Source organism: Oncorhynchus nerka, linkage group LG14 (genome assembly GCF_034236695.1).
Source record: "Oncorhynchus nerka isolate Pitt River linkage group LG14, Oner_Uvic_2.0, whole genome shotgun sequence".
In the NCBI taxonomy this organism is placed as follows: domain Eukaryota; kingdom Metazoa; phylum Chordata; class Actinopteri; order Salmoniformes; family Salmonidae; genus Oncorhynchus; species Oncorhynchus nerka.
Genome location: NC_088409.1, coordinates 81,001,079 through 81,028,201, shown reverse-complemented (window position 1 = coordinate 81,028,201; position 27,123 = coordinate 81,001,079). Strand labels below are relative to the sequence as shown.

General features: G+C 44.0%; 2 protein-coding genes across 2 annotated transcripts in view; both read left to right on the top strand.

Annotated features, from left to right (window-relative positions):
* Positions 1-19,093, top strand: part of LOC115125773 (fatty acid CoA ligase Acsl3-like) — a 126,485-nt gene extending 107,392 nt beyond the window's left edge. Inside the window, exons 6-12 of the mRNA XM_065027222.1 lie at positions 6,157-6,296; positions 6,465-6,637; positions 7,029-7,103; positions 9,930-10,118; positions 10,741-10,855; positions 11,527-11,684; positions 11,878-19,093. Coding sequence (XP_064883294.1) covers positions 6,157-6,296; positions 6,465-6,637; positions 7,029-7,103; positions 9,930-10,118; positions 10,741-10,855; positions 11,527-11,684; positions 11,878-12,035 — 1,008 coding nt within the window. The 3' untranslated portion in view covers positions 12,036-19,093. The remainder of the gene's footprint in view (positions 1-6,156; positions 6,297-6,464; positions 6,638-7,028; positions 7,104-9,929; positions 10,119-10,740; positions 10,856-11,526; positions 11,685-11,877) is intronic.
* Positions 19,094-21,439: 2,346 nt separating this feature from the next.
* LOC115125775 (potassium voltage-gated channel subfamily E member 4-like) lies at positions 21,440-23,586 on the top strand. The gene is made up of 2 exons (XM_029655338.2): positions 21,440-21,509; positions 21,754-23,586. Exon 2 carries the CDS (start codon positions 21,796-21,798, stop codon positions 22,309-22,311), a length of 516 nt encoding a protein of 171 aa, XP_029511198.1. The 5' UTR covers positions 21,440-21,509; positions 21,754-21,795; the 3' UTR covers positions 22,312-23,586.
* The last annotated feature ends 3,537 nt before the right edge of the window (positions 23,587-27,123 follow it).

Here is a 27,123-nt window from a genome sequence, read left to right as displayed (position 1 = left end):
CTCCCCACCCTCTCTCTCTCTCTCCCTCCCTCTCCTTGCCCTCTCTCTCTCCCTCTCACTCCCTCACCCTCTCACCCCCTCGCCATCCCTGCCTCTCTCTCTCTCTCTCTCTCTCGCGCTCTTTCCCTCTAAATCTCTCTCTCCCTATCTCTCCTTCTCTCTCTCCCTCCCCTCTCTCTCGCTCTCTCCATCCCCCTGTCTCTCTCTGTCCCCCTCTCTCTCTTTCTCCCTCTCTCTCACTCTCTCCTTCTCTCTTTCTCTCCCAAATCCCTCTCTCTCTCTCTCAACCTCCCTCTCTCACTCTCTCTCTTCCCTTTCCTCTCTCTCCCTCCCCCTTTCTCTCTCTCTCTCTTTCTCCCTCCCCTCCGCCCTCTCTCTCTCCTTCTTTCTCCCTATCGCTCTCTCTCTCTGTCCCCATCTCTCTCTCCCTCTCTCTCCTCCTCTCTTTCTCTTGCTCTCCCCCTCTCTTTTTCTCACTCTCTCCCTCCCTCTCTATCTCCCCCCTCTCTCTCTCTCGCTCCCTCCCCCCTCTCTTTCTCTCGCTCTGGTTCTCTCTCTCTCTTTCTCTTACTCTGTGGTGAGTCATTCAGTCCCTCACTCTTGTCTGTACCCTTTATCTCACTCTGGTTCTCCCTTTCTCTCACTCTAGTTCTCTCTGTCTTTCTCTTACTCTGTGGTGAGTCATTAAGTCCCTCACTCTTCTCTCTCTCTCTCTCTCTCTCTCTCTCTCTCTCTCTCTCTCTCTCTCTCTCTGTGTCTCTGTGAGACCCCATGCATCTCTTCATCTGTGTGTTCCCCAAAGAGGACCCTAGGAGTCAGGGGACACAGGTCAGAGGGCCCCAGTGTCTGGAACCATTCACAGCTGTAAACAGAACGTGAGAAAGGCTTGTGTGGTTTTCCCCATCATAGACAAACACACACTCCTTCACTCTCTCTAGCTCTCTCTCTCTCTCACTCACACACACACACACACACACACACACACACACACACACACACACACACACACACACACACACACACACACTAGCACCACCACTTTCCTCTGTGACACCAGGCTACATGTGTCCCACATCAACATTTACATTTACATTACATTTAAGTCATTTAGCAGACGCTCTTATCCAGAGCGACTTACAAATTGGTGCATTCACCTTATGACATCCAGTGGAACAGCCACTTTACAATAGTGCATCTAAATCTTTTAAGGGGGGTGAGAAGGATTACTTTATCCTATCCTAGGTATTCCTTAAAGAGGTGGGGTTTCAGGTGTCTCCGGAAGGTGGTGATTGACTCCGCTGTCCTGGCGTCGTGAGGGAGTTTGTTCCACCATTGGGGGGCCAGAGCAGCGAACAGTTTTGACTGGGCTGAGCGGGAACTGTACTTCCTCAGTGGTAGGGAGGCGAGCAGGCCAGAGGTGGATGAACGCAGTGCCCTTGTTTGGGTGTAGGGCCTGATCAGAGCCTGGAGGTACTGAGGTGCCGTTCCCCTCACAGCTCCGTAGGCAAGCACCATGGTCTTGTAGCGGATGCGAGCTTCAACTGGAAGCCAGTGGAGAGAGCGGAGGAGCGGGGTGACGTGAGAGAACTTGGGAAGGTTGAACACCAGACGGGCTGCGGCGTTCTGGATGAGTTGTAGGGGTTTAATGGCACAGGCAGGGAGCCCAGCCAACAGCGAGTTGCAGTAATCCAGACGGGAGATGACAAGTGCCTGGATTAGGACCTGCGCCGCTTTCTGTGTGAGGCAGGGTCGTACTCTGCGGATGTTGTAGAGCATGAACCTACAGGAACGGGCCACCGCCTTGATGTTATTTGAGAACGACAGGGTGTTGTCCAGGATCACGCCAAGGTTCTTAGCGCTCTGGGAGGAGGACACAATGGAGTTGTCAACCGTGATGGCGAGATCATGGAACGGGCAGTCCTTCCCGGGAGGAAGAGCAGCTCCGTCTTGCCGAGGTTCAGCTTGAGGTGGTGATCCGTCATCCACACTGATATGTCTGCCAGACATGCAGAGATGCGATTCGCCACCTGGTCATCAGAAGGGGGAAAGGAGAAGATGAATTGTGTGTCGTCTGCATAGCAATGATAGGAGAGACCATGTGAGGTTATGACAGAGCCAAGTGACTTGGTGTATAGCGAGAATAGGAGAGGGCCTAGAACAGAGCCCTGGGGGACACCAGTGGTGAGAGCACGTGGTGAGGAGACAGATTCTCGCCACGCCACCTGGTAGGAGCGACCTGTCAGGTAGGACGCAATCCAAGCGTGGGCCGCGCCGGGAGATGCCCAACTCGGAGAGGGTGGAGAGGAGGATCTGATGGTTCACAGTATCGAAGGCAGCCGATAGGTCTAGAAGGATGAGAGCAGAGGAGAGAGAGTTAGCTTTAGCAGTGCGGAGCGCCTCCGTGATACAGAGAAGAGCAGTCTCAGTTGAATGACTAGTCTTGAAACCTGACTGATTTGGATCAAGAAGGTCATTCTGAGAGAGATAGCGGGAGAGCTGGCCAAGGACGGCACGTTCAAGAGTTTTGGAGAGAAAAGAAAGAAGGGATACTGGTCTGTAGTTGTTGACATCGGAGGGATCGAGTGTAGATTTTTTCAGAAGGGGTGCAACTCTCGCTCTCTTGAAGACGGAAGGGACGTAGCCAGCGGTCAGGGATGAGTTGATGAGCGAGGTGAGGTAAGGGAGAAGGTCTCCGGAAATGGTCTGGAGAAGAGAGGAGGGGATAGGGTCAAGCGGGCAGGTTGTTGGGCGGCCGGCCGTCACAAGACGTGAGATTTCATCTGGAGAGAGGGGAGAAAGAGGTCAGAGCACAGGGTAGGGCAGTGTGAGCAGAACCAGCGGTGTCGTTTGACTTAGCAAACGAGGATCAGATGTCGTCGACCTTCTTTTCAAAATGGTTGACGAAGTCATCTGCAGAGAGGGAGGAGGGGGGGGGGAGGAGGATTCAGGAGGGAGGAGAAGGTGGCAAAGAGCTTCCTAGGGTTAGAGGCAGATGCTTGGAATTTAGAGTGGTAGAAAGTGGCTTTAGCAGCAGAGACAGAAGAGGAAAATGTAGAGAGGAGGGAGTGAAAGGATGCCAGGTCCGCAGGGAGGCGAGTTTTCCTCCATTTCCGCTCGGCTGCTTCCTCTCTCTCTACTTTATCTAACATGCACACAAACACAGACTCTCACACCCACCAGCTGGTTTTATTGTTTGTTGTTTGTGCCCTTTGCTCCATTCAAAGTTGGAGCCCAGTTTTGGAACTCACTGAAGTGTCCTGGGTTTTAGTGGGACAAACTCTCCCTACAGTCACCATGTCAATAAGAAACAGATAGTGCTGTCACACACACACACACACACACACACACACACACACACACACACACACACACACACACACACACAAACACACAGAGACCCAGACACAGACAAACACACACACACACACACACACACACAACACACACACACACACAAACACACAGAGACACACACACAGATAGAGACACAGACAAACACACATTGACAGAGACACAAACACACAGAAACACAGACAAACACACACACACACACAAACACAAAGAGACACAGACACACACACATAGACAGAGACACAGACAAACACACACACACACACACACAAACACACAGAGACACAGACACAGACACACACACACAGACACAGACACAGAGACACAGACACACACACACAGAGACACACACACAAACACACAGAGACACAGACACACACAGACACACACACAGACACAAACACACAGACACACACACAGAGACACAGAGACACAGACACACACAGAGACACAGACACACACACACACACACACAGAGACAGACATGGTGCCATCTTTAAGACATTATAGCATCACTCCCATCATCTCTTTCAGAGTGGAATCTGAGATCCGAGGACAACTAACTGGACATCTGAATAACTTAGTGGTTCCTCTCCTTCTCTCTTTGTCATTCTCTCTGGGAGTGATGAGGTCACTGTTTTCCATGCCCACAGGCAGCGAGGCGGGTCGAGCTTTGCCATTCTATTGTTTACTGTAACACTGAATACACTGTATGTTTCATATTGACCAGATTATTCCCCAATACACCACAGTATATTCTGAATGCTTTTCTAGTTACTGAATCTGTGAGCATCTTTACAGAATTGATTGCATGTAGGCCTATCTAAGACATCATCTAGCTAAAACCTCTAATATTGAAATGGTTGGAATGGGACTTGGTCTTGTTTTCATGCCCAGGACACGAAGTCTCTGCTGGGCAGATAGAGAAGAGACACTGGCTGATGTCACTCCCTCCATCACATAGCTCCTCAGAACTGGACCTCCTGACAGAGACGTATCAGGAGTCTGCTGTCTGGGCCTGGGACCAACGCCCCATATTAAGACTGCAGACAGACACAGTGTAAAGCACTGTGCTTTGGCCACATACATACAGATCCCAAACTTATTGACCCGAACCCCACACTCGTATTATTTCCCCTCCTCCTTCTGTCCCTATCTCTGCCTCTCCACCTCCACTATGTTCTACCATCTCATACATCCAGCGCAACTCCCCATCTTTATTTCTCGCTTTTTTTGCTTCTGCTTACTATTTCTCAATTCCTTCCATCTTTTCTCTCTCTCTCTCTCTCTCTCTCTCTCTCTCTCTTCTCTCTCTCTGTCTCTATCTGTCTCTCTCTCTATCTCTCTCTGTCTCTCTGTCTCTCTCTGTCTCTCTCTCTCTCTCTCTCTCTCTCTCTGTCTCTCTCTCTCTCTCCCTCTCTCTCTCTCTTCTCTCTCTCTGTCTCTATCTGTCTCTCTCTCTATCTCTCTCTCTCTCTCTGTCTCTCTCTCTTCTCTCTCTCTGTCTCTCTCTGTCTCTCTCTCTCTCTCCCTCTCTCTCTCTCTCTTCTCTCTCTCTGTCTCTATCTGTCTCTCTCTCTATCTCTCTCTCTCTCTCTGTCTCTCTCTCTCTTCTCTCTCTCTGTCTCTATCTGTCTCTCTCTCTATCTCTCTCTCTCTCTCTGTCTCTCTCTGTCTCTCTCTCTCTCTCTCTCTCTCTCTCTCTGTCTCTCTCTCTCTCCTCTCTCTCTCTCTCTTCTCTCTCTCTGTCTCTATCTGTCTCTCTCTATCTCTCTCTCTCTCTCTGTCTCTCTCTGTCTCTATCTCTCTCTCTGTCTCTCTCTCTCTTCTCTCTCTCTGTCTCTATCTGTCTCTCTCTCTGTCTCTCTCTCTATCTCTCTCTCTCTCTCTGTCTCTCTCTGTCTCTCTCTCTCTCTCTCTCTCTCTCTCTCTCTCTCTCTCTCTCTCTCTCTCTCTCTGTCTCTATCTGTCTCTCTCTCTATCTCTCTCTCTCTCTCTGTCTCTCTCTGTCTCTCTCTCTCTCTCTCTCTCTCTCTGTCTCTCTCTCTCCTCTCTCTCTCTCTCTCTCTCTCTCTCTCTCTCTGTCTCTATCTGTCTCTCTCTCTGTCTCTCTCTGTCTCTATCTCTCTCTCTCTCTGTCTCTATCTGTCTCTCTCTCTATCTCTCTCTCTCTCTCTGTCTCTCTCTGTCTCTCTCTCTCTCTCTCTCTGTCTCTATCTGTCTCTCTCTCTATCTCTCTCTCTCTATCTGTCTCTCTCTCTATCTCTCTCTCTCTCTGTCTCTCTCTGTCTCTCTCTCTCTCTCTCTCTCTCTCTCTCTCTGTCTCTATCTGTCTCTCTCTATCTCTCTCTCTCTCTCTGTCTCTCTCTGTCTCTCTCTCTTCTCTCTCTCTGTCTCTCTCTCTATCTCTCTCTCTCTCTCTGTCTCTCTCTGTCTCTCTCTCTCTCTCTCTCTCTCTCTCTGTCTCTCTCTCTCTCTCTCCTCTCTCTCTCTCTCTCTCTCTCTCTCTCTGTCTCTCTCTCTATCTCTCTCTCTCTCTGTCTCTATCTGTCTCTCTCTCTATCTCTTCTCTCTCTCTGTCTCTATCTGTCTCTCTCTCTCTCTCTCTTCTCTCTCTCTGTCTCTATCTGTCTCTCTCTCTCTCTCTCTTCTCTCTCTCTGTCTCTATCTGTCTCTCTCTCTATCTCTCTCTCTCTCTCTGTCTCTCTCTCTCTCTCGCTCTCTCTGTCTCTCTCTCTCTCCCTCTCTCTCTCTCTCTCTCTCTCTCTCTCTCTCTATCTCTCTCTCTCTCTGTGTGTGCTACAGGAGATAATGGATCGTATCTATAAGAATGTGATGACCAAGGTGGAGGAGATGAGCAGTGCTCAGAGGACTCTATTCACTCTGGCCTACAACTACAAGCTGGAGCAGCTCTCCCAGGGACGCAGCACGCCACTGTGTGACAAGTACGCCAGTCAACTACAGTACACACACACACACACATCCTTACATATACACACTATATCGATTACACACACAAAACCTGATACAAGGTTGAGGCACTGTTCAACCAGGAAGTGTAAACATGAATTAACTGATCTCCTCCCCCATCCACTCCTCTCTCCTCCCTCCAGCCTAGTGTTTAAGAAGGTTCGGTCCCTACTGGGGGGGAAGACCAGGGTGCTGCTGTCGGGCGGGGCGCCCCTCTCTGCCGCCACCCAGCGCTTCATTAATGTCTGCTTCTGTTGCCCCGTGGGCCAGGGCTATGGCCTCACCGAGACCTGCGGAGCTGGAACCATCAGCGAGAGTGAGGGAGTGTGAGAGAGAGTGTGAGAGTGTGTGAGAGAGAGAGGGGTTGGAGGGAGGAAAGGAGGGATTTTTGGGATACAGAGGGATGGATCTGAAGAGAAAGTAAATGGGAGACAGCATTGAAATATCCATTAGTTCTCCCCAATGCAGTAAAAGACTGCAGCCAGCAGTGATCCGTTGCCCAGCATTACTATTAACTGTGGTCCAATGAGGAAGTGCTGTCATCCCCCGGGGATGGGAGTGAGAGCACGGCCTTGGCGGGGTTACCATGGTTTGATCAGGTTTCCACGGTAACGGATGGGGCGCATTCAGCATAACAGTGCGGCTGTGTATCATACCGTGGTGAGTCAATGCAGCTTGTGATGATAATGTGAATGTGTGTGTTCCAGTGTGGGACTACAGTACAGGGCGAGTTGGAGGACCACTCATTTGTTCTGAAATCAAGCTCAAGGATTGGGTGGAGGGTGAGTGACACAGACAGACAGGGAGGAGGACCCTTGGGTCTCTTTACCCTACCCCCCTCCCCTCTCATATTTGAACTGCATTCAACATGATCTTGTAAGGAAGATATTCAGAACACAACTCTTTCCTCTGCACAGTTGTCCATCATACAGTGCCTTAATCTGTTGCGACGAGCAATCCCGTATCCGGGATCTTAAGTATAGCCTCAAGCTCATTAGCATAACGCAACGTTAACTATTCATGAAAATCGCAAATGAAATGAAATAAATATATTGGCTCTCAAGCTTAGCCTTTTGTTAACAACACTGTCATCTCAGATTTTCAAAATATGCTTTTCAACCATAGCAAAACAAGCATTTGTGTAAGAGTATTGATAGCTAGCATAGCATTAAGCCTAGCATTCAGCAGGCAACATTTTCACAAAAACAAGAAAATCATTCAAATAAAATCATTTACCTTTGAAGAACTTCGGATGTTTTCAATCAGGAGACTCTCAGTTAGATAGCAAATGTTCAGTTTTTCCAAAAATATTATTTGTGTAGGAGAAATCGCTCCGTTTTGTTCATCACGTTTGGCTAAGAAAAAACCACGTATCCGGGAGTGTAATTATAGCCTCAAGCTCATTACCATAACGCAACGTTAACTATTCATGAAAATCGCAAATGAAATTAAATAAATATATTGGCTCTCAAGCTTAGCCTTTTGTTAACAACACTGTCATCTCAGATTTTCAAAATATGCTTTTCAACCATAGCAAAACAAGCATTTGTGTAAGAGTATTGATAGCTAGCATAGCATTAAGCCTAGCATTCAGCAGGCAACATTTTCACAAAAACAAGAAAAGCATTCAAATAAAATCATTTACATTTGAAGAACTTCGGATGTTTTCAATGAGGAGACTCTCAGTTAGATAGCAAATGTTCAGTTTTTCCAAACATATTATTTGTGTAGGAGAAATCGCTCTGTTTTGTTCATCACGTTTGGCTGAGAAAACCCCACGAAAATTCAGTCATCAAAACGCCAAACTTTTTTCCAAATTAACTCCATAATATCGACAGAAACATGGCAAACGTTGTTTAGAATCAATCCTCAAGGTGTTTTTCACATATCTATCGATGATAAATCATTCGTGGCAGTTTAGTTTCTCCTCTGAATCACATGGGAAAATACATGCAGCTGGAGATTATGCACCAATTTCGACGGAGGACACCAGGCGGACACCTGGTAAATGTAGTCTCTTATGGTCAATCTTCCAATGATATGCCTACAAATACGTCACAATGCTGCAGACACCTTGGGGAAACGACAGAAAGTGTAGGCTCGTTCCTGGCGCATTCACAGCCATATAAGGAGACATTGGAACACAGCGCCTCAAAAATCTGGCTCACTTCCTGTTTGAAGTTTCATCTTGGTTTCGCCTGTAGCATTAGTTCTGTGGCACTCACAGACAATATCTTTGCAGTTTTGGAAACGTCAGAGTGTTTTCTTTCCAAAGCTGTCAATTTTATGCATAGTCGAGCATCTTTTCGTGACAAAATATCTTGTTTAAAATGGGAACGTTTTTTTATCCATAAATTAAAAGAGCGCCCCCTATATCCAAGAAGTTAAGAAAGTATTCACACATCTTGATTCTTTCCAAATGTTGTTGTTACAAGATGGGATTTAAATGTATTTATCCGTCACTGTGTGTCAATGATCTACAAAGTACTCTGTAATGTCAAAGTAGAAGACATATTCTAATATTTGTCAAATTAAATTCTGAAAAATAAATCCCTAATATACCTTGATTACATAAATATTCAAAACCTTAAGTCAATACTAGTTCACATTTGTCAGCAATTACAGCTGTGAGTCTTTCTGGGTAAGTCTCTAAGGGCTTTGCACACCTGGACTGTACAATATTTGCACATTATTCTTTTCAACATCCTTCAAGCTCTTTCAAATTGGTTTTTGATCATTGCTAGACAGCCATTTTCAAGTCTTGCCATAGATTGTCAAGCCGATTTAAGTCAAAACTAACTATTTTTGGCCTTGTGTTTTAAGTAATTGTCCTGCTGAAAGGGGAATTTGTCGGGCCTCCCGAGTGGCGCAGCGGTCTAAGGCAGTGCATCGCAATGCTAGAGGTGTCACTACAGACCCCAGTTCGATCCCGGGCTGTATCACAACCGGACGTGATCAGGAGTCCCATAGGGCGGTGCACAATTGGCCCAGCATCGTCTGGGTTCGGGGAGGGTTTGGCCGGGGGGAATTTACTTGGCTCATCGTGATCTAGTGACTCCTTGTGGAGGGCTGGACGCCTGCAGGCTGACCTTGGTCGTCAGGTGAACGGCGTTTCCTCTGACACATAGGTGCGGCTGGCTTCCGAGTTAAGCGGGTAGTTGTTAAGAAGCGGTTTGGCGGGTCATGTTTCGGAGGATGCAAGACTCGACCATTGCCTCCCGAGCCCGTTGGGGAGTTGCCGCATTGAGATAAGGTTGAAATTGGGAAGATAAAGGAGGTAAAATGCTCAAAAATAAAGTGAATTTGTCTCCCAGCATCTGGTGAAAAGCAGACTGAACCAGGTTATCCTCTAGGATTTTGCCTGTGGTTAGCTCTATAACGTTTATTTTTATCCTAAAAAAGTCACTAGCCCTTGCCAATGACAAGCATACCCATAACATGATGCAGCCACCACCATGCTTGAAAATATGAAGAATGGTACTCAGGGATGTGTTGTGTTGGATTTGCCCCAAACATAATGCTTTGTATTCAGGACATAAAGTTAATAATTAAGTTACTTTCTTTGCCACATTAATACTTAATTGCTTTGCTACTGCTCTGTCCTCCAGGTGGCTACCACATCACAGACACGCCCACCCCACGAGGTGAGATTCTGATTGGCGGGCCCAATGTTACCATGGGTTACTACAAGAACGAGGCCAAGAACCAGGACTTCTTTGTGGATGAAAACGGGCAGCGCTGGTTCTGTACGGGAGACATAGGAGAGGTCCATCCTGATGGATGCCTCAAGATCATTGGTGAGGAGCAGGATTAACACCTCTTCTGAATGGCTTAATTCTCAGTGTCCCCTTTCACCATGGTTATGCACCCAAGTTCATATTTGCTAAAATAAGCATTTACATTTGGGCATGTCCATCAAAGGAGGCTGGTGGGGGGAGCTGTAGGATGATGGGCTCATTGAATGGTTGAAATGGAATGAATGGAGCAGAGTCAAACATTGTTTCCATGTTTGATGTGTTTGGTACCACTTCACTGATTGCATTCCAGCCATAACAATGAGCCCATCATCCTGTAGCTCCTCCAACCAGCCTCCTCTGATATCCATGTACAGTAATATATAAAGAAAACTCCCTGATACTGCCTATGCCAGCACACCACATCAACATCATCCCAAAACCACTGAATCCCTTCTTCAAAACCTATGCCCCTACATTCATCAGTCTGGCAGGGCAGCTTCCAAGAACAACTGTTTCCCAATTCCACCTCACTTCTGAGAATTCCTCTTGAGCCATGTTTACTTTAGACTGACAGAAATCCTACAGGTCTCTGTTGTCTACATCTGTCTGTAAAGAATTGCAGTGCAGTGGAAAATGTGCTGTTTCTCCTCCAGTTCTCCTCAGTGTGTCCCTGTGTCTACAGATCGTAAGAAGGACCTGGTTAAGCTCCAGGCAGGAGAGTATGTGTCTCTGGGGAAGGTGGAGGCCATGCTGAAGAACTGCCCCCTTATAGACAACATCTGTGCCTACGCCAACAGGTGTGTGCGTGTGCGCGTGAGTCTGTGTTTTTGTTTGACAATCCTTGTGGCAGTGGAGGCTGCTGAGGGGAGGACGGCTCATAATAATGGCTGGAACAGAGTGAATAGAATGGCATCAAGCCATGTGTTTGATACCATTCCACCTATTCTGCTCCAGCCATTACCATGAGCCCTTCCTCCCCAATTAAGATGCCGTCAACCTCCTTTGAAGTCATCACAAGGATAGTAAACAAGGACAATTCGGGCAAGTGGGGACATTTTTCCTCTCCCCACGAGGAAAACTGTTATTTTAGGCTTAGGGTTACAAGTTAGGTACAGTTTTATGGTTAGGGGTTAAGGGTAGGGAATCAATTATTTGATTCCCACGAGGATAGCTATGCAAAACTGTGTGTGTGAGAATTATTTTATTTACCTTTATTTAACTAGGCAAGTCAGTTAAGAACACATTCTTATTTTCAATGACGGCCTAGGAACAGTTCTGCCCCTGAACTGCCTGTTCAGGGGCAGAACGACAGAATTGTACCTTGTCAGCTCAGGGATTTGAACTTGCAATCTTCCGGTTACTAGCCCAACGCTTTAACCACTAGGCTACCCTGCCGCCCCGAATCAGTCCAAGTTTAAAAAAAAAACAGAGACATGGTGGTGTCTTCTTAACCGTTATCTCTCTTCAGCGATGAGATGTACGTGATTGGCTTTGTGGTGCCCAATCAGAAGCATCTGCTTTTGCTGGCGGAGCAGTATCTTATCCGGGGCTCATGGGAGGAGCTGTGTGACAACGCTGCCATGGAGGAGGTGGTCCTGCAGGTCATCACCGAGGCCGCCCTATCAGGTGAGAGGTCAAAGGTCATCAGACCTTGGAGAGAGGAGAGGGAAGTTATAGATAGATGGTAGTGGTAGTAGATACAGGTTATAGTGAGTCAGGTTGAAGCTCTACTTTTGTCATCCATTCCTTTTGGTGGTTGCTTTGGTTTCATCTCTGACTGGAGTTGTGATGCAATTCCTCTTCTTGTCTGTCTGTGCAGCCCAGCTGGAGCGGTTTGAGATCCCCCGTAAGATCCGTCTGAGCCCCGACCCCTGGACCCCCGAGACGGGCCTGGTGACCGAAGCCTTCAAGCTCAAACGCCAGCAGCTGAAGAGCAAGTACCAGGACGACATCGAGAGAATGTACGGCGGGAAGTAGGACCAAACCAGACCAGAACTTCTCCAAGCACAGAGCCAGCATCTGCCTCAAGCCACCCAGCTCCTTGCTCAATCCTCTTTTCCCCACCCGACCCCCGAACCCCGACCCCCATCCTGGACGGGCCACCAGAAGCACTCAAATTACTTGAATCTACTTTGTTCTCCTGAGACCAAAAAAGATAGACAGATTGAGAGAGATAGAGAGAGAGACAGATTGAGAGAGATAGAGAGAGAGACAGATTGAGAGAGATAGAGAGAGAGAGACAGATTGAGATAGAGAGAGAGACAGATTGAGAGAGATAGAGAGAGAGACAGATTGAGAGAGATAGAGGGAGAGATAGAGAGAGAGACAGATTGAGAGAGAGATAGAGAGAGAGACAGATTGAGAGAGATAGAGAGAGAGACAGATTGAGAGAGATAGAGAGAGAGACAGATTGAGAGAGATAGAGAGAGAGACAGATTGAGAGAGATAGAGAGAGAGAGAGACAGATTGAGATAGAGAGAGAGACAGATTGAGAGAGATAGAGAGAGAGACAGATTGAGAGAGATAGAGGAGAGATAGAGAGAGACAGATTGAGAGAGAGATAGAGAGAGAGACATATTGAGAGAGATAGAGAGAGAGACAGATTGAGAGAGATAGAGAGAGAGACAGATTGAGAGAGATAGAGAGAGAGACAGATTGAGAGAGATAGAGAGAGAGACAGATAGAGAGAGATAGAGGGAGAGATAGAGAGAGAGACAGATTGAGAGAGATAGAGAGAGAGACAGATTGAGAGAGATAGAGAGAGAGACAGATTGAGAGAGATAGAGAGAGAGACAGATAGAGAGAGATAGAGGGAGAGATAGAGAGAGAGACAGATTGAGAGAGATAGAGAGAGAGACAGATTGAGAGAGATAGAGAGAGAGACAGATAGAGAGAGATAGAGGGAGAGATAGAGAGAGAGACAGATTGAGAGAGATAGAGAGAGAGACAGATTGAGAGAGAGATAGAGAGAGAGACAGATTGAGAGAGATAGAGAGAGAGACAGATAGAGAGAGATAGAGGGAGAGATAGAGAGAGAGACAGATAGAGAGAGATAGAGGGAGAGATAGAGAGAGAGACAGATTGAGAGAGATAGAGAGAGAGACAGATTGAGAGAGATAGAGAGAGAGACAGATAGAGAGAGATAGAGAGAGAGACAGATTGAGAGAGATAGAGAGAGAGACAGATAGAGAGAGATAGAGGGAGAGATAGAGAGAGAGACAGATTGAGAGAGATAGAGGGAGAGATAGAGAGAGAGACAGATTGAGAGAGAGATAGAGAGAGAGACAGATTGAGAGAGATAGAGAGAGAGACAGATTGAGAGAGATAGAGAGAGAGACAGATTGAGAGAGATAGAGAGAGAGACAGATTGAGAGAGATAGAGAGAGAGACAGATAGAGAGAGATAGAGGGAGAGATAGAGAGAGAGACAGATTGAGAGAGATAGAGAGAGAGACAGATAGAGAGAGATAGAGGGAGAGATAGAGAGAGAGACAGATTGAGAGAGAGACAGATTGAGAGAGATAGAGAGAGAGACAGATTGAGAGAGATAGAGAGAGAGACAGATTGAGAGAGATAGAGAGAGAGACAGATTGAGAGAGATAGATGGAGAGATAGAGAGAGAGACAGATTGAGAGAGATAGAGAGAGAGACAGATTGAGAGAGATAGAGAGAGAGACAGACTGAGAGAGATAGAGAGAGAGACAGATTGAGAGAGATAGAGGGAGAGATAGAGAGAGAGACAGATTGAGAGAGATAGAGAGAGAGACAGATTGAGAGAGATAGAGGGAGAGATAGAGAGAGAGACAGATTGAGAGAGAGACAGATTGAGAGAGATAGAGAGAGAGACAGATTGAGAGAGATAGAGAGAGAGACAGATAGAGAGAGATAGAGGGAGAGATAGAGAGAGAGACAGATTGAGAGAGATAGAGAGAGAGACAGATAGGGAGAGATAGAGAGAGAGACAGATTGAGAGAGATAGAGAGAGAGACAGATTGAGAGAGATAGAGGGAGAGATAGCGAGAGAGACAGATTGAGAGAGAGAGAGAGAGAGACAGATTGAGAGAGATAGAGAGAGAGACAGAGAGAGAGACAGATAGAGAGAGATAGAGGGAGAGATAGAGAGAGAGACAGATTGAGAGAGATAGAGGGAGAGATAGAGAGAGAGACAGATTGAGAGAGATAGAGAGAGAGACAGATTGAGAGAGATAGAGAGAGAGACAGATTGAGAGAGATAGAGAGAGAGACAGATAGAGAGAGATAGAGGGAGAGATAGCGAGAGAGACAGATTGAGAGAGAGAGACAGATTGAGAGAGATAGAGAGAGAGACAGATTGAGAGAGATAGAGAGAGAGACAGATAGAGAGAGATAGAGGGAGAGATAGAGAGAGAGACAGATTGAGAGAGATAGAGAGAGAGACAGATTGAGAGAGATAGAGAGAGACAGATTGAGAGAGATAGAGAGAGAGACAGATTGAGAGAGATAGAGAGAGAGACAGATTGAGAGAGATAGAGAGAGAGACAGATAGAGAGAGATAGAGGGAGAGACAGATTGAGAGAGATAGAGAGAGAGACAGATAGAGAGAGATAGAGGGAGAGATAGAGAGAGAGACAGATTGAGAGAGAGAGACAGATTGAGAGAGATAGAGAGAGAGACAGATTGAGAGAGATAGAGAGAGAGACAGATTGAGAGAGATAGAGGGAGAGATAGAGAGAGAGACAGATTGAGAGAGATAGAGAGAGAGACAGATTGAGAGAGATAGAGGGAGATATAGAGAGAGACAGATTGAGAGAGAGACAGATTGAGAGAGATAGAGAGAGAGACAGATTGAGAGAGATAGAGAGACAGATAGAGAGATAGAGGGAGAGATAGAGAGAGAGACAGATTGAGAGAGATAGAGAGAGAGACAGATAGAGAGAGATAGAGGGAGAGATAGAGAGAGAGACAGATTGAGAGAGATAGAGAGAGAGACAGATTGAGAGAGATAGAGAGAGAGACAGATTGAGAGAGATAGAGAGAGAGACAGATTGAGAGAGATAGAGAGAGAGACAGATAGAGAGAGATAGAGGGAGAGATAGCGAGAGAGACAGATTGAGAGAGAGAGAGAGACAGATTGAGAGAGATAGAGAGAGAGACAGATTGAGAGAGAGAGAGAGAGACAGATAGAGAGAGATAGAGGGAGAGATAGAGAGAGAGACAGATTGAGAGAGATAGAGAGAGAGACAGATAGAGAGAGATAGAGGGAGAGAGAGAGAGAGACAGATTGAGAGAGATAGAGAGAGAGACAGATTGAGAGAGAGACAGATTGAGAGAGATAGAGAGAGAGACAGATTGAGAGAGATAGAGAGAGAGACAGATAGAGAGAGATAGAGGGAGAGATAGCGAGAGAGACAGATTGAGAGAGAGAGAGAGACAGATTGAGAGAGATAGAGAGAGAGACAGATTGAGAGAGATAGAGAGAGAGACAGATAGAGAGAGATAGAGGGAGAGATAGAGAGAGAGACAGATTGAGAGAGATAGAGAGAGAGACAGATTGAGAGAGATAGAGAGAGACAGATTGAGAGAGATAGAGATAGAGAGAGAGACAGATTGAGAGAGATAGAGAGAGACACAGATAGAGACAGATAGAGAGAGATAGAGGGAGAGACAGATAGAGAGAGATAGAGGGAGAGATAGAGAGAGAGACAGATTGAGAGAGATAGAGGGAGAGATAGAGAGAGAGACAGATAGAGAGAGATAGAGGGAGAGATAGAGAGGGAGAGATAGAGAGAGAGACAGATTGAGAGAGATAGAGGGAGAGATAGCGAGAGAGACAGATTGAGAGAGAGATAGAGAGAGAGACAGATAGAGAGAGATAGAGAGAGAGACAGATAGAGAGAGATAGAGGGAAAGATAGAGAGAGAGACAGATTGAGAGAGATAGAGAGAGAGACAGATAGAGAGAGATAGAGGGAGAGATAGAGAGAGAGACAGATTGAGAGAGATAGAGAGAGAGACAGATTGAGAGATAGAGAGAGAGATAGAGAGAGATAGAGGGAGAGATAGAGAGAGAGACAGATTGAGAGAGATAGAGGGAGAGAAATATAAATATCAAAGAGAGGAGGCTGTGTTGTTGCAATATTTCCCCTCCACTGTTCCTTTATTCGATAAAATGGCTTTGCTTAAAAATGTGAATCAATAGACAATAGCCTAGCCCTGAAGACTGTTGGAGAGAAAGATTAGCTAGGGGAGAGTAAGTAAGGAGTGTTGTTGGAACACCCTCAAACAGTATCTCCATGTTCATTCCACTTCTTACCCTCTTTGGAGATGATTTTCCTCAAGATGTGAGTTATGAGACAGGACAGGTAGGTCATGCTGCCTGTTGAGCTCATGTCTGTCTGAGTGTTGTCGACTGCTATTGAAGCACAAACTCAGGTTGGTTGGAAAACTTTCCGTTTTAACCCCAATGCCCTTCTGTCTGAGGGCGTCAGGAATGCTAAGCCTTGAGAGCCTGTAGAGAGCAAGTACCATTAACATTTAGGTTAATAGCTGCTATTTGATTATTTGTTTTTCTCCTTTAATTCCGTGATTCTGTTCACATTAGTATAGAGTCCTCATTGGCTAATTCTCTGTCCAAGTTCAAAATCCATTGCTCCAAATCCATTTTTCTCACTGCGTATTCTATTGTTTATTTCAGAACCTAGTTCTGCCCAGAGACTAGTCTTACTTTCTGCAGGACAGGAAGAAACTAGCTGTCGGTGTTTATTTTTGTTGTGTTTGGTTGATGCTGTTTTTTTTGCTTAGTGAGGCTTTAGTACTATGATTTATATTTGATGCCCATCTGCCCATCCAATCCTACAAGCATGAAGTCAACAGGAGGTTCAGAGAGACTAAGATAAGATGACTTTATTATCCCAATGGGGAAATTTTGGTTGCGGCTAGGGCAGTGAAATTATGAGTCTCTTCCACCAGAAGAAAAACAGAATATTTTGACGTGAATATACAGTACCACTCAAAAGTTTGGACACACCTACTCATTCAAGGGTTTTTCTTTATTTGTACTATTTTATACATTGTAGAACAATAGTGAAGACATCAAAACTATGCAATAACACATATGGAATCATGTACATAAATCACTGACAATGTCACCAGCAAAGCACCCCCACACCTCCTCCTCCATGCTTCACGGTGGGAACCACACATGCAGAGATAATCCGTTCACCTGCTCTGCGTCTAACAAAGACACGGCGGTTGAAACCAAATATCTCAAGTTTGGACTCATCAGACCAAAGGACAGATTTACACAGGTCTAATGTCCACTTCTCATGTTTCTTGGTCCAAGCAAGTCTCTTCTTCTTACTGGTGTCCTTTAGTAGTGGTTTCTTTGCAGCAACTCAACCATGAAGGCCTGATTCACACAGTCTCCTCTGAACAGTTGATGTTGAGATGTGTCTTTTACTTGAAATCTGTGAAGCATTTATTTGGGCTGCATTCTGAGGCTGGTAACTCTAATGAACTTATCCTCTGCAGCAGAGGTAACTCTGGGCCTTCTTTTCTTGTGGCGGTCCTCATGAATGCCAGTTTCATCAGAGCGCTTGATGGTTTTTGCGACTACACTTGAAGAAAGTTCTTTACATTTTCCAGATTGACTGACCTGCATGTCTTAAAGCAGTGATGGACTGTCATTTGTCTTTACTCATTTGAGCTGTTCTTGCCATAATATGGACTTTTTCTTTCACCAAATAGGGCTATCTTCTCTATACCAACCCTACCTTGTTACAACACAATTGATCGGCTCAAATACATTAAGAAGGAAAGAAATTCCACAAATGAACTTTTAACAAGGCACACCTGTTAACTGAAATGCATTCCAGGTGACTACCTCATGAAGCTGATTGAGAGAATGCCAAGAGTGTGCAAAGCTGTCAACAAGGCAAAGGGTGGCTACTTTGAAGAATCACAAATTTAAAATATATTTTCATTTGTTTAATAGTTTTTTGGTTACTACATGATTCCATGTGTGTTATGTCATAGTTGTGATGTCTTCACTATTATTCTACAATGTAGAAAATAGTAAAATAAAGAAAAACTCTTGAATGAGTAGGTGTATCCAAACTTTTGACTGGTACTCTATAATTTCAGAACTCTTCACTTGCCATTTCTATCATTAATATTATTATTATTTATGATAATGCCAATTAATAATACTCTTGTCATAAAATCATAATGTTTGTAAGAAAGATGTAGATTGGTGAATACCAATTTCTTTCAGTGGTAGAAAACATATTTGTACTCTGTTATAGGTGTGCACTTACATTAACCACACATTCACTTGCTAAGAGCTGTAGTTCTAGAACCACTGGCATGCTTGAAGTACCCACTGTCATGCTTGAAGTACACAGTATGCCATATGATAATATAACATTTGGACCAAACTAAGGTGGGATTACTTGACCTATGGCAAGAAGAGATGCACACAAAACACTTCCGTACAACAGTTAAGAATTTAGAGAATTTAGTTAAGAGGACAGCTTCAGCATTTATTTGTGTGTTTGTGTGTGTGCATGCTGTGTTCTCGCACTTGAAAAGGCCATTCCTTGTATGTTGTTGTATGTGATACATCACAGCAAAAGGTAGTCTAAAGCTTTCCTAAATGGTACAAACATTGCTCTGTAGAACACCATTCCACACATGACACCTGTTGCCTTTTCTTGTGATTTCAGGTGGATAACTACGCATAGAAAACATTGGAATAACAATGCTGTACACAGTAATGAAAGATATCGTTTCTTGACAGTATGTGTTACTTTCACCCAGAATAACATGCCTTTCTGATGTTTTCCTTTATACTGTACATACTTTATATGAGGGGAGAAGGAATTATGTATAGCCTATTTTAAATCTATTGAAGCTTTATAATATAGACCCGTTTTGGAACTCCTCCCTACTTGTCTGGGGAATCTGCCTTGTAACATAAGTGCATCAATTGTATTTATTTGTAATTTGCCTTGAAAATTATTAAATGAAGAAGTAAATAAAGATTGTGTTTGGTCTATCAGTGCTGTCCTGAGTTATTTGAGTGCAAATTGAGAAATTAAGCTGTCTTAAAAATCTGATATCCATTATGTCGTCCACTACAATTAGACCCATAATAAAGCAGTGATTGGTGACGTACCGTTAGGTGGTTATGATAATGATGATGATGATAATGCTAATGATGACAATAACGATAATGATGATGATAACGATAACGATGATGATGACAATGATAACGATAATGATGATAATGATGATGTGAATGATTGCATGAGAAAGTTTTGTTTGAACTGTAAGTTAGAACAAACTTGTTTAACTTAATTTATCCAATATGCTCAAAAGGGACCAGGCTAATCAAACTAAACAACCGTGCCCACCATCGTCATTCGTCACAGCCTACTTATTTGAGGCTCAAATTTCCAAACCCCTCCCGTTAGCACTATCCTAGATAATGTGTTGCTTAAAACTTCTTAGGGCTGAAATCCCGTTAATGGGATCTATATGACAACAGCCAGTGAAAGTGCAGGGCACCAAATTCAAAATATCAAAAATGTCATAATTAAAATTCCTCAAACATGTATTTTATACCTTTTTAAAGGTTATCTTGTTGTTTTAAACTCTGTTTCATAATCTGTAATAATTTATTTATATTTTTATTTCACCTTATTTAACCAGGTAGGCTAGTTGAGAACAAGTTCTCATTTGCAACTGCGACCTGGCCAAGATAAAGCAAAGCAGTTCGACACATACAACAACACAGAGTTACACTTGGAATAAACAAACATACAGTCAATAATACAGTAGGAAAAGTCTATATACAGCATGTGCAAATGAGGTAGGATAAGGGAGGTAAGGAAATAAATAGGCCATGGTAGCGAAGTAATTACAATATACCAATTAAACACTGGAATGGTAGAATGTGCAGAAGATGAATGTGCAAGGGTGAATGTGGAAGGAAGCAGGCCCCCTGATCACCCCGTGTCTGCCAGCAGGGGAGGACCTAAGACCTCAGCTCGTGCTGTATGGGGTGGGCCGAAGGCCTATTCCATCGAAGGCCTTCACCAAGATCTGGCCCACCCTCACGTGCCTGAAGAAAGCACTGTGGTCCTCCCGTAACTTGCTGGTAGCGAAACAAGTAGACACCACCCCCCACAGGCAGTGGCCATGGTGGTCACGGAAGCCCTGGGGTGGTACGGAAGGAAGGAGGCCTCGACCCCAGGCGAAGGGTCCCCCACAACACCCTAGGTCCCGGCGGCCACGGCCTGACAGCGCTGCGGCACCTAGGGCGATGCGCCTAGGGGAGGGATCTCTTCTGGGCCCCTAAGGACGGGCCAATGATTGATTCGGAAGAGCAGGAGGAGGCGAGTTTGATAAGGACTCACCCTGCTCCTGTACAAAGGACCGAAGACAGCCTTTTAACAAAGTGACTTTTTAGCATGTTTCTCATGTCTTAAAAATGTTTTACCTTTGTTAGATCATTAGTACACATTTTAAATGGCTTTACAGATTTTATGTTTTTACAATGAAAAGTACTTTTATTCATGGTTGTTGTAACAACATGTACTTTTTAACTAATTTAAATGTAACCTTCAAATGCTGTGTTTCATGCTTTATTACCGTTTTAATGTGTATGAAATGATGTAAAACATGTATGAGCTGATTTTAAAGGAAATGTGACAATAAAAAACTTTTACAAAATAAAAATAAAAATAAATATATATATTACTTTGAACATCATTGCTGCAAGTTATAAGGTTGTGGAAAAAGCTGATGTGCACGTGACAAATAACGGCAATTATAAATATTCTATATTGCAATCTTCAATTCGCTTCTTTTTCCAATATTAAGTGAATTAAAAAAGGGTTATTGTGATATAATGTTGAACTTTATTGACGATGCATGTGCAGTTGAAATGTGGCTATTGAGTCAATGATCAAAAACTATTTTAAATTTCTTTCAGAACTGAAAATTAATCTAATTTCAACTTCCGGGAAATATATATTTTCGCAATATTGGGATGTGCAATTTTAACAGGATTGATGTGCTAGAGTTGAAGCATTGCACACCCATTAACTCACACGAATGCATGTCGATGGAAAATTATTTTGGATCAATTCTGTTAAATATCATATTCTATCAGAAAAGAAAAAGTTACTTTAAAAGTTACTTTAGTAACTTGACAGAATTGGAACATAGCGTTCGAAAATCGGATAACCATTGTTTGTCACATTTGTGTCTGGGCTCTGTCGACTCAAAATTTGACACTGGGCCAAAACTTGCCTCTCGACCACAGAGTCCACGTGATTATAGACGTCCCAAGATCGCTATATAAATATTCCCATGCACTTGGATATCCTGTTATTAAATTCGAGAGGCGTACACACACGAGGACACGGATCATACAGCTGGGTCCACATGTCCCACAGCTTTATTGCTCGGTAAGTTGGAGAAGTAGTGTATCATTAGTAACAATAGGCTTTAGCAATTGTTCACTAAGTTTTGTCTAATAAAAAATGTATTTGGCTAAATAGGCATACTTTATACGATTAATAAAATAATTCGTATAGCCTGCGATTGAGAAATTATGTGCTTAAACGTGTGCTTAAATGTGTGCGTGAGTGTGCGTAAAAGTCTTGGCAAAGAATCAAGATCCTAACCTCTGTCATGTTTCTGTTTTTCAAGGAAACTTCCTTCATAAACTCCACTTCATAAACTCCACTGAGGATGGAGAGGTCAGACAACTTTACAACGTCCCAACTTCTTCCCCTGCAGAGGGCTAATGACGCGTCCCAAACTGACAAAAACAACGGCAACGCATACGTGTACATTTTCATAGTAATCTCCTTTTATGGGGTCTTCCTCGTTGGAATAATGCTGGGCTACGTTCGCTCCAAAAGGCGGGAGAAGAGAAGGTCGAATGTTTTTACGCGTCTGGTGCACGAGGAGGAGCAGCGGGAATGGGGCGCGCGGCAAAAGAAGCACAGCATCACCATGCCCTCCTTCCAGGTGTCGCTTCCCTTCTCCGCGGGGATCCAGGGCCTCTATGAAGGAAGGGTCCTGAGCTCCCCTCTGGCCTGCGCCCTGTGCTCCATTGAGCAAAGCAGCGTCAGTTCACTGTGCTCCTCCGCCGACGTGCACCTCGCCATCGAGGAGGAGTCAGACACCGGGACCGCGGAGGGACCGGACGAGACCCTGAAGGGCAGCTCTCTCGACGACTTCGCCGAGATACAGATACTCTGAGAGGAACTGTGACGCTCAGAACAGATGATGATACTGGAAATAAACGCATCAAAACTGTAGACTTTCCACCCCTCTACGTCATATAGGAAATAAGTGGAGAAATGAATGACTGGTAAAGAAAGTTTAGCTCGACACATGGAACAAGTGCTCTTTAACCATCCGGTTCTGAGCATTGAAATGTACCTGGAACCCACTTGAAATGTATTTTCTGTAACGACACCCTCTTAAACCTCTTAAGATGTAGCCTAATGATTTCACTGTTCATGTCTATGTAGGTTTGCCTGGGGTTATTGTGTAAATTGAAGATTTAAAAAAAACTATGCTCTGTTTGAGAGATGGTTCTTCTCAACTCTTCTTGGGAAATAAATGTTTTTATGTTGAAAAAAGTTGATCCTCTCTTTTTTAAATCAAAGGGAGGTTGCAATATCTAGTTTTTCTCCAGAAGGGGGCAGTGCTGCAGTAGTTTTACACTACCTATTTCTGAGGCACACTAGTGGTTTCAGTAGAATCATCATTTACATGTTAGTCATTTAGCAGCTCTTATCCAGAGTGGCTTACATGAGCAATTGGGTTAAGTGCCTTGTTCAAGTGCACATTGACAGATTTTTCACCTAGTCGGCTCAGGGGTTCAAACCAGTGCCCTTTTAGTTACTGGCCGAACCACTAAGCTACCTGCCACCCCCATCCTGTCCTTGAATTGTCTTGTTCTGAAGTGTTGACATACTAATTGATCAAATTAGAACCAACTTTTTCAGGCAGTTAGCGATTATTGATTTAGACTTATTTACATTTCTTTCATTAAGCAGACTCTTATCCAGAGCCACTTAGAGGAGCAATCAGGGTTAATAAGGGACATCGGCTGATTTTTCACCTAGTCGGCTCGGAGATTGGAACTGCAACCTGTATCTGACAGTAAGATTAGCCCAAACCACCCCACCCACTGGAGACCTTCCCATCTGATAGTAATCCTGAGAAATGAGCTCATGGGATTTCTCCTCATTGCTATGACAATAACGCTACTCCTTTGCATAGAGGTGATCAGGCTGTTGATTGTGGCTTGTGGAATGTTGTTCCATTCCTCTTCAATGGCTGTGAAGTTGCTGGATATTGGCGGGAACTGGAACACCCTGCCATGCACAGAGGATCCCAACCATGATCTATGGGTAACGTCTGGTGAGTGTGCATGCCATGGAAGAACTGGGACATTTTCAGCTTTGAGGAACTGTGTACAGATCCTTGCGACATACACTACCGTTCAAAAGTTTGGTGTCACTTAGAAATGTCCTTGTTTTTGAAAGAAAAACATTTTTTTTGTCCATTAAAATGACATCAAATTGATCAGAAATTTGAGCAAGATGACAATTTCTGATCAATTTGATGTTATTTTAATGGACAAAAATGTGTTTTTCTTTCAAAAACAAGGACATTCTTAAGTGACTCCAAACTTTTGAACGGTAGTGTAGGGTTATGCTGAAACATGAGGTGATGGAGGCAGATGATTGGCATGACAACAGGCCTCAGGATCTCATCACGGAATTTATGTGCATTCAAATTTCCATAGATAAAATGTAATTGTGTTAGTCTTCCATAGTTTATGCTGCCCATACCATAACCCCACCGCCTCCATTGACATCAGCAAACCGCTCGCCCACACAACGCCATGCATGTGGTCTGCGGTTTTGAGGCCGGGTTGGACGTACTGCCAAATTCCCTAAAACAACGGCTTATGGTAGAGAAATGAACATTGAATTACCTGGCAACAGCTCTGGTGGACATTCTTACAGTCAGCATGCCAATTGCGCACTTCCTCAAAACTTGAGACATCTGTAGCATTGTGTTATGTGACAAAACTGCACATTTTAGAGTGGCCATTTTTATGTTCCCAGCATAAGGTGCACCTGTGTAATGCTGATGATGTTTAAACATCTTATTGATATTCCACACCTGTCAGGTGGATGGATTATCTTGGCTAAGGAGAAATGCTCACTAATAGGGACGTAAACAAATTTGTGCAAAACATTTTTGTTTATGTTGTGTTTATACTTTTGTTCAGTGTAGAAGCTGCAGTGTGTGAAATGGAAAGAATGAGACAGAAAGAGACCAAAAGAATAGAGAGAAGAAGAGAAAGAGAAAGAAATGGAGAGAGTGACACAGAGCGAGCAAGAGAGAGAGAAAGAGTATGAGAGAGAGAAAGAGTGAGTGTGAGTAAGAGAGAGAGAGAGTGTGAGTGAGTGAGAGAGGGAGGGAGAGATTAAGAGAGAGAGACAATGCGTAGCAGCATAATACAACAGGATGTGTCTAAATAGCATCCTCCGTCAGTGGGAGCTGAGGAGGGTGAGTCCTGCCTGCGTCCTCCTGCATCCTGCACTCTGCCCCACATATACTGTACACAACGAATGATGTCTAAATGAGTCACTAATTCTGGGTCCTTTCACCTTCTTTCTCTGTCTGTTGTTCTTTTAGCCACGTAATATCTTCCTCCCAAACTGTCTAAAATGGGAACTTTTTCATCTTGCAATTATGAGTCAAACTATTGACACACTCTTAGATGTTGTGAGTCACAGCTTTTTCCATCATTGGCCAATAAATGTGTTGACTGTTATTGTGGTTAATTCTTTTACGGCAACACAGAGTCCCCTCCATCAGAGTATATGGATCCGCCAGAAGGTAAATACTGTACGTCATTAAATCAATGTGATTGTGTTTACTTTCCTTACAGCGGAAAGACCAGTGAGAGTAATCATTCAGAAATTATTCCATCATTAACAGTGATTGGTCTTCAGCATTGGGCCAGAGAGGGAGGAATATTTGATGTTTGCTCTTTTCTCTCTGCTTTTTTAAAAGGAAATGTGGTTCATGAAATTTCTGCTTTTTCCCTTGAAGATGCTGTCAGTCTTGCCAAGGCCACTAAATACATTACTGTAATCATCAAGGTGGTTAGCCAGACTGCTGAATACATTACTGTAATCATCAAGGTGGTTAGCCAGACTGCTGAATACATTACTGTAATCATCAAGGTGGTTAGCCAGACTGCTGAATATATTACTGTAATCATCAAGGTGGTTAGCCAGGGCTTGGAAATAGGGAAATCATACATGAATCAAAAGAATAATCCTGTTTTGTTGTATAATCAGCCATATGAAATGAACCACTCAGAAACTGAGAGAACACAGACATAGGCTGTATTTCTGCTACTGAGGACCAAAGGACTTTTTGCTGCTGGAGCTGGAGAAGATGAGGTTTAAAAACTGAAATAACCAGTATGCTAATGGTCATGAATTGAGGTTTGTGAATAAATCACATTTGCATTACATTCAAATAGATAGAGGTCGTGTCAACAAACAACAGAGGAGCCAATCTCACCCTTTTTCTAATGAATGTTTCAATGGCGACCCAGGCAGAAGGCAGTGGCTAACTTCAAATCAAATTTTAAAAAAAATATATATATATATATATATTTTATTTTTGCATTTTCCAATTAAGAACATTTGTTACGAATCCCTTTTGGCCCGACAGTCTAGGGGGGATGGTAATGAGACCCGTAACATAACTCATGCAAATTATTATTGTGACAAAGTAAAAGTGTGCACGAAATAACCACGACAACAGAAATCTACCATCAAACTCTAGGTTTATTTAAGTAAAGAAACAATAAGCATCCAAAACACCCCTAAGCTAGACTAGCCAAGGAAAAAACAACTAACTAACCAAAAATACACCCCTAAGTTCTAGACTAGTGTGTTTAATAACAGTTCACCTACGGGTAGTGGTCCGCTCCAGTTCTAAAGTGTGTTTGCTAAAAGATAAATGTAAATGTAAATGTATGCCCATGGGCGACTTGTCTTGGTTTCCCCCTTTCCCCACCAGCAACAAACAAACACCATAACCAAAAACAATACTCACAGGTGATGACAAAGTGCTATGGAGGTGCTTAAACAAAAGAGAAGTTAAGACACAAAGCGAGAGTGAAACACAGAGACCTACAGACATGGCATTTACAGAGAGATTGAGCTAGAGATTGAGCTAGAGATTGAGCTTTAGAACAAACAAATGATGGGGTTTTTAAACCATGGGAAGGAACTGTGATAGGGTAGGAAATAGGAGGAGGTGTGTCTTCTGATTGATGATTGATTGTTGACTGATTGGGGAGTGATGATTTTCACCTGTGAGGGGAGAAGGAGAGAAAAGAAACACACACACAGGATACACACACACAGGATAACTGTATCCGTAACACTCCCACCCTTAAAAGAGCAACCCTAGGGGTTGCGACTACAGTATTTCAATGAATACTCACAACAAAGCAACAACCTTGCAAAACATACAGAAATCATTTTCACACACGAGACAAAGCATCTGCCAACACATTATCAGAACCCTTTTTGTGGCGGATCTCCAAATTATAATTTTGTACATTCAGCGCCCAACGCATAAGGCGCTGGTTCTGGTTGTACATTCGGTGGAGAAAAACTAAGGGGTTATGGTCAGTATATACAATCACGGGTAGGGCACTGGAACCAATATATACTTCAAAGTATTGCAGAGCCAACAACAAAGCAAGAGCTTCTTGTTCTATTGTCGCATAGTTTGTTTGACATTTATTAAATTTACGTGAAAAATAACAAACGGGATGATCCACTCCACTCTTGTCCTGCTGCAGTAGAACAGCACCAGCACCTCTGGCACTAGCATCTACCTCAAGTTTGAACGGTTGTTCAAAATCTGGAGCAGCAAGTACAGGTGTACTACATAAGAGTGCTTTCGCAGATTCAAAAGCTCTCTTACAATCAGGGGACCACACAAATGGTCTAG